Genomic DNA, 12,880 nt, shown 5'->3' with positions numbered 1-12,880 from the left:
GCCCAAAAAAGAAACACTTTCACCCACATTCATTCCACCACTGTCTTACCAGAAGCGTGCAGACACTACAAAAATAATGAAAAGAAGCTATAGTGAACATAATATACTGTAATGTACTTCATGTAGAAACATATCGTTTCAAAGTATTTGATGGAAAATGTGCAATGGTGATTTTGAAAAGGAGAGAGATTGAAGAGATAAATTTTGCTAAGTTTTACAGAATATGCCATACAAAATGTGAACTTTAACTGGTAGTGGCAAAAGGAACAAAAATTATTTCACACTAGCTATTCAAAATAAGGAATATGGAGTGGTGGTGGTGGTAACTACAACTGCTCTCAGTGTTGTGGTTGTAGTTACCAGATTTATATAACAGTCGTCAGTGAGAGATGAAATAACTTTTAACCTGGGTTGGAGTCACACTGCAGCCAAGGTTGTAATGTTTGTTAATGTATCAAAATGGTATATATGCAATACATTTTTATACATTTCTTCTTATTTACTAGCCATAAGGTCCATATACTGTACTTTCTAATTTATTTATGGGTCGAGTCATGTTTGTTTCAAAATAAAATGTGCACTTTCTAGAATTAATAGTATTTTTTTGAACAAAATACCACCAAACAGAAAATGGTTCTTTTGGCAATGTCAAACAAAATGCTACTTGAACATGTAAAGAAAAGGTAATTTAGCAAAACAAAACTAAACTTACCAGCATCATCTTCAATACATCCACCATATATTCTCTTCAAGGCAGGTCTTGAATGTCTTTCTTGACTTACTAGTCTACTTTCAGACTTGTTAGGTTCTTCACTATGATTAAGAGCAGTGCTCTCCATAGGAAGCTGAGAATAATGCTGAGCTGAGCAAGAAACTTCGGTGTGACTCTGAGTTGAGTCTTGAATGGGAGTGTCACTTTTCTGACTTGAGCAATGTTCTGGCGAGTGATCCGAGCTTGAGGTGTGACCAGGAGAGTAATTATTCCTACTCAAGCACTGCACTGGTGAGGTACTGGGCTGTCTTGACTGAGACTCCCCTGTGTGAGTATGGAGAATTGGATTTTGCACTAGCACTTGACTCTGAATGATTGTCTGTTGCATCTGTGGCTGGTTACTGTAATCACTGTGCTGATTTTGCACATGAGTTTTGGAATGTGAACTTTGAGCCTTCTTGGTACTCTGCTTAAAACTCTTGGGAACTTCACTATATATATCTCCACAACATCTTTCCTCCATACTTCTACCACTATGTAAAGGACTATCTAACAAGTCTTCATCTGGACGGAGAGGATAGGAATTTATGGATTCTTGAGGTACATCTTCCCACACAGCTGTTGGTACTTTACCTGTCAGAGATGGAAGTATACAAATAATGATACAAAATGATTTATTTATAAAAGAAAATAGCACCATAAAACACTAACTAGGTAACAGTAAACCCTCCATGTAAGGGACTTTGGAAATACAGAACAAAACTCTCTGGATCAATTGATTCAGTAATAATGATCAAAGTCTATTGATTATATAATTGTCAATTACTTACCATCATGGCAAAACAATCTTTTCTTTATCCACCATGACTGTCATTATCAGCCAAATGTTGCTCCCTATTAATCCATTATATGGAGAGTTTATTGTATTTAGACTACTGTACAAATTATAGAATGTATAAGTTAAGTCAAAATGCTGACAGAGGGAAATATCATTAGAGATTTGGTGGCAAGATTCCTTATAGAGAAAATTAATCCAGTATATATCTGGTGTTCTGAGGCAAGGATAAAAGAAAGCTCTGACTGTGAATATTGTACTGAATAAAAATTTGAAGCTAATAAGATCATAGACAACTCAAAAAGCAATGCAAACAGTTCTTACAAAACTTACATGGCTTTTGATTCATATTTGAACTCCGAAGAGTGATATTGGACGTGTTAGGGTTTATTAGGTAAGGCCGACGGCTAAGGGTATTCGTTCCATCTAAAATAAATTAATATTAATACAGTATTATTATAATAATAATAATAATAATAATAATAATAATAATAATAATAATAATAATAATAATGTATACTGTATTTTGAAAAATTTATGCAAAGGAATCACTGGTTAGAAAAAATTACATTTAGTGCATATCAACAGTGGAATTACATTTGTTAATATGTAAAGAATTTGCATAAATTTCCATTTTAATTCTCTTGAAAAATAATTTACAGTACTCTTGTAATATAATATCATTTGCTCAACAGCAAATCATAATGAATTAAGAATTTCAACTAATGACAATGATTGGAAGACTATCTCAACTAATAACAATGTTTGTTACATGATTTCAACTAATGAGAATGTTTGTGATATTATCTAGTCTATACAACCAAATTAACATTTTGACTAACATAATGCCCAAGAGCTACAGTTAATAAATCCAAAGAAGCTCTGCAAATTTTTCTAGCTCCTACATATAGTATAGCACTGTATCTCCTGAAATAAACAAGCTTTAGTTAGAAAAGTTTGGGTGATGTAAAAAGTAGCAAGTTTTCTAGATGCCAAACAGCTCACATGAATGATTGGGAATACTGGCTACTACAAGATGGATATAAACACCAACATCTCTAATTAGGATATTCAGGTGTGAATTATTCAAATTTACTTAGGTTCTCTGAACCAACTAGCAGCATAACTAGTCAATAGTTAATCAAATCATGGAATGGACTTGAATCCATGACAAGTGAGTCCTAAAACTCACAGGTCACTTCCCATGGGTTCAGTGATTTGTTGCAATTATGTTATTATGATTTTGAGAGTCATACAGCCATTAGTTGTTACAAAACCCAAATTGTTTGAACTAATTATTTAAAAAATTACTTAAAGATTCTACATCAAACTGCAATTGTGGAGAGTGCATAACACATCAAGCATTAAGTCATTTTTTAAGCACAAAAATTGAATTCTAGCACTCACAACAATAACTAAATTTCTTACCAATAAATTTCATTCTCCTTTCATCTTCGGGAACTTCCTCCCACACAGGGATACCTTTCTTCAGGAGCTGCGACAGAAACTCACGGCGGTCACTTTCACCTCTCTGATTAACATTTGAAAATTTATTTTCCTTGTCAGATCTCTCCTTGTCTTTTGTCAAATCTCTATTTTCCTTTTTTTCCTTGTCATAATTTCTTCTTCTTGGATTACCAGCCATCTTTTCTACATTAGCTGGAATAACTCCAGGTCTGCTCAAACTCTCTTGTGGTTTGGGGAAAGACACATCGACAAAATTAAATTTCACTCTGGGGGACGGAACAACAGGATCGTGAGGAACATCATTTAGTATTCGTTCTCTCACCTCCCGAACTGGTTGCAAGTCAAGGTCATCTAGGAGATGGGAATGTGCTCTCGAGGACACACGGCCAAGGAAAGCCATGATACCTTGGTGCAGGCATGGGCTTCAGAGGAGATGTAAATTTGACCAGAAAATCAGCTGCAAAGAACAGTACATGTATTATTATTATTATTAATCATTATTATTATTATTATTATTATTATTATTATTATTACTGGAACCAGAATATAACTATCACAGAATACTGCTGGACACTGGTGCAGGAGTGTCATGCCAAAAATACAGTCATGCACCGCGTAACGACATTTCAGTCAACAGACTACATGTACAACTGTGGTCCCCAGTGCTACCAGTCATATAAAAGTATAGCACATCCAATTATGTACAATACATAGTACTTGATAGTGAAAGTAAGCAACTATGGTACTGGTTTATGCATTTACTATATGTAATGTACATTTATCATTATTCTAGAGTGTACTCTTTCTACTTATAAAAAAAAATTACTGTAAAACAGTATATCGTGTTACGCTGGCAGCAGCCTCATACACTCTATGACGTTTGCACAATGATGAAATCACCTAACGATGCATCTCTCAGAACATATTCCCATTGTTAAGCAATGCACGACTGTACATTCTTCATCAGATTCAATACAAAAGTGTGAGGCTATAGTTTACAGCTACTAAATGGCAGAACTCAGGCATCAGATAACATTTTACAATACTTACAACATTTGTATATCATGAAATAATTAAGCATTTCGGCTAAGGTTTACGACTACTACTCTGCAGTGTCCCGTGGCTCAGATGGCAACACACTCGCCTCACATAATGAGTGTCCGTGGTTCGATTCCCAGCTGGGTGGAAATGTTGAGCATGTGTCCTTATACCTGCTGTCTCTGTTCACCTAGTAGTAAGTAGGTACCTGGGTGTTAGTCGACTGGTATGGGTCCTGGGGACAAGATTAAAAGGACCACAATGGAAGTAAGACAAACAGTCCTTGATGGCTTTCTTGGGTTATCTCGGGTGGCTAACACTACCCAAGGTCCTGGAGGGATTGGGAACAAACCTACACACGAAAATCACTCCATATGAAAGTAAAAGACTCGGCAGGAGATGCAACATTCCCCCGATGAAAAGCAGAGGTGCCATGAGTACACTGAGAGACAACACAATATTACCCGGCTTAACCTAGCAGACAATTTTACAACTTTTCAAGGTTAGGTTAATTATTATTATTATAATCAAGGGGCAAGCTCTAAACCCGGAGGATTATACAGCGCAAGGTTAGGTTAAGTTTGGTTATGTATTATAATATTTAAATATTACTCAACATTTCACAGATCACGAAATGGAATTTACTATATATTTTTTTTTATTTTGCCTATGATCACCTAAATAAACAATCTCCACAACAAATAACTATTTTTTCCTTTTGAATACATAAAATGGTAGTTATTTATAATATAAAATATTAACGGACTTGTCCCGGGAAAAATGTACTCGACCCATAATACTGTAAAACAGAAAATATAATTAATGAGTGAGGTTGTGCAGGGAACAGTAGTCTACTATTACTATCTCTGAAGAAAGTTTTGAATAGTAACTCAGGTGTAAATTAAGTAATAATAACCCAATAAAACACTGTGACTCCCCGAGATGCACTCTAGCTACTCTGATCCACCTTATATGTGCTACACATGTGCTCCATATGTGCTCCATATGTGCTTCACACACACATATCTACATGATAATCATAGAGGGAGAGTAATAAGAGGTATTATCAGTACCTGATGAGGGAGGGATGGATGGAGTCAGCACCAGCAGCAACAACCTGAGTGACCATCACTCAGAGTGAACACCTCGGGAGAACATTCTCATCAGCTAACATTATCTTCAGTCTTAAATAATTTAATTTTCGACAGGTTAAAATATTAGCAACATTCAAGACTGGATGGATTAAACTTACTGAGTGATCCTACTATGTTATCCCCAATGGATTATTATTATAATCAAGGAGGAAACGCTAAACCCGGAGGATTATACAGCGTCTGGGGAGGGGGTAAGGAAGGCATTCAGGCTTAATTCGGGGAACTGGAGCACAGATCCAATTCCCTAAATCAAGAGCCCCTCACCAACATCAAGGAACCTTCCTTGAGGGGTATCCCCAATTGAAATAAGTCAGTTTGTCTGACCTTTTTGGGTTATCATAGGTAACTACACATAGGTTGCTATGATAACAATTTATGTAACTATATATGTGTACCTATACCTGAATAAATTTACTTAACTACTTAATCCCTAAGTTCAGCCTTCACTCTAGCTCCAGCTAATCTTAGTAAGTCAGTAAATTTGTTTTGGTACAAGTAAACATACATACAGGTACACAAATTATCATATGTGGTAACATATGTGTAAATTACCTACGATAACCCCCAAAAAAATCAGTCACTGAAAAATAAGACAGGAAACTTAAACAATTTGTCATCACTAATGTACAAAAGAGCAGGTCATGTGCTGTCATGTGTTACAACTGTTCAATAAATCAGTTGTAGCTTCAACTCTCCCATCATTACTTAAGGTAACAAGAGTTACCATGATCCTCACAGGAGGTGATCCAACTGGAGTAAATAACTATAGGACTATATCCAACTTGCTTTTACTATCTAAAATCTTCGAAAAAATAATACATAAGCGAGTTTACTCGTACCTAATATCTCACAACATAACTCAACCCATGCCAGTTGGTTTTAGGTTGAAAAACAAGTACAAAAAAGTAATTATACAAATGCTTGAACTGCTTTGTGCAGCTCTTGGAAAAAAATTAATAACCTCAGAGACTTTTCAATGGACCTGCGAAAAGCAGAACCACAATATCCTGCAGCTTAAAGTAGAACATTATGGGGTCAGAGGACATACTCTTGCATACTTAATATCTTATTTTATCAGTAGACATCAGTATGTCTCCACCAACGGTGTAACTTTATCAACTCAGCCAGTAGACATAGGAGTGCCCCAGGGCAATGTCTTGCACCCGTTGTTCTTTTTTATTTACATCAATGATCTTCCCAATGCATATTATCTCCTTAAACCAGTTCTATTTACGGATGACACTACTTATGTCTTCTCCCACTCAAACTCAACTAAACTTAGTGACTGTTAACGACAAGCTCCTACAAATATCTACTTGGTAGCCATCCAATATAGACAAAACCTTCTACATGCTATGTGGAAACAGACCTTCAGATATCCAATTTAATACATTGATCAACGGTTCTCCCATTGTAAGGCACACCAAGAGAAAATTTATAGGTCTACACCTTGACTACAACTTGAAATTGAATAGCCACATGCATCACAGCCAAGAAGGTCTCCACAACAGTAGGCATCCTCTCTAACATACTGTACTATGTATCCCAAACAACACTACTTGCACTATACCACTCTCTAATCTACCCTTACTTCATCTCTGGTATTTGTACCATGGAATCACCACAACAAGTCACCTTAACTAAACCACTAACAACCCAACAGCCAACACTCCCATCAACACCCTCTTCAAGACCTTGAACTTACTTAATATACAAAATATCCACTCATATTACTGTGCATATATATATATATATATATATATATATATATATATACTACAACTTGAAATTGAATAGCCACATGCATCACAGCCAAGAAGGTCTCCACAACAGTAGGCATCCTCTCTAACATACTGTACTATGTATCCCAAACAACACTACTTGCACTATACCACTCTCTAATCTACCCTTACTTCATCTCTGGTATTTGTACCATGGAATCACCACAACAAGTCACCTTAACTAAACCACTAACAACCCAACAGCCAACACTCCCATCAACACCCTCTTCAAGACCTTGAACTTACTTAATATACAAAATATCCACTCATATTACTGTGCATATATATATATATATATATATATATATATATATATATATATATATATATATATATATATATATATAATGAAGAGAGAAGTGTAGAGGAGAGAGAGAGATTTTGGGAAATGTTGAGTGAATGCGTGGGGAGTTTTGAATCAAGTGTGAGAGTAATGGTGGTTGGGGATTTTAATGCTAAAGTGGGTAAAAATGTTATGGAGGGAGTAGTAGGTAAATTTGGGGTGCCAGGGGTAAATGTAAATGGGGAGCCTTTAATTGAGCTATGTGTAGAAAGAAATTTGGTAATAAGTAATACATATTTTATGAAAAAGAGGATAAATAAATATACAAGGTATGATGTAGCACGTAATGAAAGTAGTTTATTAGATTATGTATTGGTGGATAAAAGGTTGATGGGTAGGCTCCAGGATGTACATGTTTATAGAGGGGCAACTGATATATCGGATCATTATTTAGTTGTAGCTACAGTTAGAGTAAGAGGTAGATGGGAAAAGAGGAAGGTGGCAACAACAAGTAAGAGGGAAGTGAAAGTGTATAAACTAAGGGAGGAGGAAGTTCGGGTGAGATATAAGCGACTATTGGCAGAAAGGTGGGCTAGTGCAAAGATGAGTAGTGGGGGGGTTGAAGAGGGTTGGAATAGTTTTAAAAATGCAGTATTAGAATGTGGGGCAGAAGTTTGTGGTTATAGGAGGGTGGGGGCAGGAGGAAAGAGGAGTGATTGGTGGAATGATGAAGTAAAGGGTGTGATAAAAGAGAAAAAGGTAGCTTATGAGAGGTTTTTACAAAGCAGAAGTGTTATAAGAAGAGCAGAGTATATGGAGAGTAAAAGAAAGGTAAAGAGAGTGGTGAGAGAGTGCAAAAGGAGAGCAGATGATAGAGTGGGAGAGGCACTGTCAAGAAATTTTAATGAAAATAAGAAAAAATTTTGGAGTGAGTTAAACAAGTTAAGAAAGCCTAGGGAAAATATGGATTTGTCAGTTAAAAACAGAGTAGGGGAGTTAGAAGATGGGGAGATGGAGGTATTGGGTAGATGGCGAGAATATTTTGAGGAACTTTTAAATGTTAAGGAAGAAACAGAGGCAGTAATTTCATGCACTGGTCAGGGAGGTATACCATCTTTTAGGAGTGAAGAAGAGCAGAATGTAAGTGTGGGGGAGGTACGTGAGGCATTACGTAAAATGAAAGGGGGTAAAGCAGCTGGAACTGATGGGATCATGACAGAAATGTTAAAAGCAGGGGGGGATATAGTGTTGGAGTGGTTGGTACTTTTGTTTAATAAATGTATGAAAGAGGGGAAGGTACCTAGGGATTGGCAGAGAGCATGTATAGTCCCTTTATATAAAGGGAAAGGGGACAAAAGAGACTGTAAAAATTATAGAGGAATAAGCTTACTGAGTATACCAGGAAAAGTGTACGGTAGGGTTATAATTGAAAGAATTAGAGGTAAGACAGAATGTAGGATTGCGGATGAGCAAGGAGGTTTTAGAGTGGGTAGGGGATGTGTAGATCAGGTGTTTACATTGAAGCATATATGTGAACAGTATTTAGATAAAGATAGGGAAGTTTTTATTGCATTTATGGATTTAGAAAAGGCATATGATAGAGTGGATAGAGGAGCAATGTGGCAGATGTTGCAAGTATATGGAATAGGTGGTAAGTTATTAAATGCTGTAAAGAGTTTTTATGAGGATAGTGAGGCTCAGGTTAGGGTGTGTAGAAGAGAGGGAGACTACTTCCCGGTAAAAGTAGGTCTTAGACAGGGATGTGTAATGTCACCATGGTTGTTTAATATATTTATAGATGGGGTTGTAAAGGAAGTAAATGCTAGGGTGTTTGGGAGAGGGGTGGGATTAAATTATGGGGAATCAAATTCAAAATGGGAATTGACACAGTTACTTTTTGCTGATGATACTGTGCTTATGGGAGATTCTAAAGAAAAATTGCAAAGGTTAGTGGATGAGTTTGGGAATGTGTGTAAAGGTAGAAAGTTGAAAGTGAACATAGAAAAGAGTAAGGTGATGAGGGTGTCAAATGATTTAGATAAAGAAAAATTGGATATCAAATTGGGGAGGAGGAGTATGGAAGAAGTGAATGTTTTCAGATACTTGGGAGTTGACGTGTCGGCGGATGGATTTATGAAGGATGAGGTTAATCATAGAATTGATGAGGGAAAAAAGGTGAGTGGTGCGTTGAGGTATATGTGGAGTCAAAAAACGTTATCTATGGAGGCAAAGAAGGGAATGTATGAAAGTATAGTAGTACCAACACTCTTATATGGGTGTGAAGCTTGGGTGGTAAATGCAGCAGCGAGGAGACGGTTGGAGGCAGCGGAGATGTCCTGTTTAAGGGCAATGTGTGGTGTAAATATTATGCAGAAAATTCGGAGTGTGGAAATTAGGAGAAGGTGTGGAGTTAATAAAAGTATTAGTCAGAGGGCAGAAGAGGGGTTGTTGAGGTGGTTTGGTCATTTAGAGAGAATGGATCACAGTAGAATGACATGGAAAGCATATAAATCTATAGGGGAAGGAAGGCGGGGTAGGGGTCGTCCTCGAAAGGGTTGGAGAGAGGGGGTAAAGGAGGTTTTGTGGGTAAGGGGCTTGGACTTCCAGCAAGCGTGCGTGAGCGTGTTAGATAGGAGTGAATGGAGACGAATGGTACTTGGGACCTGACGATCTGTTGGAGTGTGAGCAGGGTAATATTTAGTGAAGGGATTCAGGGAAACCGGTTATTTTCATATAGTCGGACTTGAGTCCTGGAAATGGGAAGTACAATGCCTGCACTTTAAAGGAGGGGTTTGGGATATTGGCAGTTTGGAGGGATATGTTGTGTATCTTTATATGTTTATGCTTCTAGACTGTTGTATTCTGAGCACCTCTGCAAAAACAGTGATAATGTGCGAGTGTGGTGAAAGTGTTGAATGATGATGAAAGTATTTTCTTTTTGGGGATTTTCTTTCTTTTTTGGGTCACCCTGCCTCGGTGGTAGACGGCCGACTTGTTGAAAAAAAAAAAAAAAAAAATATATATATATATATATATATATATAGATATATATATATATATATATATATATATATATATATATATATATATATATATATATATATATTTATGGTTTAGAAAGACACGTAAGCAAACACTATAACATATTTATTAGAAAACGTTTCGGTCCTGCGACCTTGATCACTTCTAACATACATCTTGTCTGACACTGCAACACACTATGGACATAGCATACAGAGAATACCTTTCTCTCCTACTCAAAGCTAATAGTCTTCGGAACCGACACATCTTCCTAGAAGACTGTCTTGCTGAGATGGTGGTACCACGGTCCACTCCTCGACAACTGACCACATCTAGACACCCTTTCTCTCCTGCTGTTTACGCCAACCTTAGAGAAAGCTCTGATGAACTGCGACATGCTCAGAAGGAGGCCTCATTACGTGCCGCTCAGATTCGTGCTTCACTTCCTACTCCTGACAGAAGGACTGCAGAATATATACTCAGCCAAGTTACCACTGCCAACATCCAACAAAAATTGAAGCTATCACGAAAACTACAAGACCTATGCTCCCACAGCAAATGGAGCGAAATGGGACGACCAGAAATCATAAATAACTTATCTTCCTATACACTAACCGTCACCGAGACAGAAGCCCTCAGTTTAGGGCTCACGTTTACTACTGGCATCAACAAAAAACATAATCTGGTGGATATGGTAACCAAGAACCAACCTTTTGGAGACTCCGAGTTTCAAAAGGGCTTTGTTCAAGGAATTATCACTGCTGCAGCTGCTGAGCCTTCAAGATCGGTCATTCCCAGAAGATACATCCAAGCACTCAGGAACTTGGCCAACAACGATGATATCGTCATTACAACCGCTTACAAAGGAGGTGGTGTGGTGTTACTCAACACTGTCGACTACAACAATAAAGTCTTATCTTATCTTCATTATATCTTCATTATAGAATAATAAGAAAATATTATAACCTTTATATTATAATAATAAGGTAAAAGGACCCCAATGGAAATAAGTCACTCTGTCTGACTTTTTTGGGTTATCCTAGGTTCTCTACACATATGCTGCTATGTATGATAACTCTATGTAACTGTATTGTGTATACCTGAATAAATTTACTTACTTACTTACTTACTTACTTATCTTATCTTAAATCTTCTCAACGATGCCAACACATACCAGCCTGTATCGGAATCAGTGCTACTTCAAAGTACCCAGACTTTCCTTCAAAAGGCTCGTAGCATCTTACGAAAATCAGAACAAGGCAAGAAACTACTTAAACTTTTACCAGGTCAACCGAAACCAGCACGCCTGTATGGCCTTCCTAAGACACACAAACCTGGCATCCCACTACGGCCTATCACTTCGGGCATAGGGAGTGCACCACACAGACTAGCCGGCCACCTTGCCAAATACCTTTCAGCACTTCTGGGCACCATCAGTCAAGCCCACCTCAAACACTCAGGTGACCTTCTCTCCCGAATTTCCAACCTGAATGTCAAAAACAAAAGCATGGCTTCCTTCGATGTCACAGCCCTCTTTACCAACGTTCCTACTGACGCTGCAATCAACATTCTGAGACAGAGGCTCACTGAAAACCACGACCTCCCTTTACCTCTTCTAGATTTCATCAATCTAGTGGAACTTTGTGTTAATTTCAACTTCTTCAAGTATCAGGACAACTGTTACAAACAATGCTTTGGGATGGCAATGGGCAGCCCGCTCAGTGCTGTGCTTGCCAACCTCTTCATGGAAAACCTGGAGACAGAGAAATTCAGCACCCTCATTCCCAACACCGTTATCTGGCTAAGATACGTTGATGATATATTGGTTTTCTATCCGAGACGTCTCAATATCCAGGCCCTTCTCAACAAGATCAATGCAGTTGAACCATAAATAAAGTTTACACTTGAACTCGAAAATGATGGCAAACTTCCTTTCCTCGACGTTCTACTGTGCAGATCTCCCGACAGTGACAAACTTCTCTTCAAAGTGTATAGAAAACCTACCAACAAGGACGATCTTATACACTTTTATTCACACCAAGACACCCGCACTAAGAGAGGAGTCCTCATTGGCTTCTTCTTGAGAGCTCTTCGCATCTCCAGCCCTTGTTTTCTAGAAGAAGAATGCACTTACATAACACATGCCTTTACACGTCTTCAGTTCCCATCTTTCTTCATCCGAGATTGCAGACTCAAGGCACAAGCTATCCTCAACAAACCGCCCATGGAACAGCCCCCTAAACAGTTCATAGTACTCCCATATGGCGATGTTGCCACGAATACTCGCAGGGCACTTGCTATGAGTAACATCAACGTTTCCACCATAAACACATCATCTATCAAAGACCTCACTACGAAACGCAGCCCCACACCTCTAACTTCTACAGCAGGCGTCTACACTATCCCCTGTGGGTTCTGAACATTAAAATGGTATAAAATACCGACAGGTTGTTAGGTAAGACACATATGCAACAGTTAGGTATCTTTATTATGAAACGTTTCGCCTACACAGTAGGCTTCTTCAGTCAAGTACAGAAAAGTTGATAGAAGCAGAAGATACTTGAAGACGATGTAATCAGTCCATCACCC

At 37.8% G+C, this 12,880-nt stretch overlaps 1 protein-coding gene across 1 annotated transcript in view; it reads right to left on the bottom strand.

Annotated features, from left to right (window-relative positions):
• The window catches only part of LOC128684894 (serine-rich adhesin for platelets-like), a 47,160-nt gene extending 41,904 nt beyond the window's left edge, over positions 1–5,256 (bottom strand). Inside the window, exons 1-4 of the mRNA XM_070097120.1 lie at positions 5,126–5,256; positions 2,976–3,471; positions 1,881–1,973; positions 713–1,345 (exon numbers count right to left, since the gene is read on the bottom strand). Of these exons, the coding sequence (XP_069953221.1) occupies positions 713–1,345; positions 1,881–1,973; positions 2,976–3,414 (1,165 nt within the window). The 5' untranslated portion in view covers positions 3,415–3,471; positions 5,126–5,256. The remainder of the gene's footprint in view (positions 1–712; positions 1,346–1,880; positions 1,974–2,975; positions 3,472–5,125) is intronic.
• Positions 5,257–12,880: the final 7,624 nt, after the last annotated feature.

Source organism: Cherax quadricarinatus, chromosome 4 (assembly GCF_038502225.1).
Source record: "Cherax quadricarinatus isolate ZL_2023a chromosome 4, ASM3850222v1, whole genome shotgun sequence".
NCBI lineage: Eukaryota > Metazoa > Arthropoda > Malacostraca > Decapoda > Parastacidae > Cherax > Cherax quadricarinatus.
The sequence above is the reverse complement of the archived record's forward strand: the minus strand, read 5'-3'. Positions and strand labels throughout refer to the sequence as shown.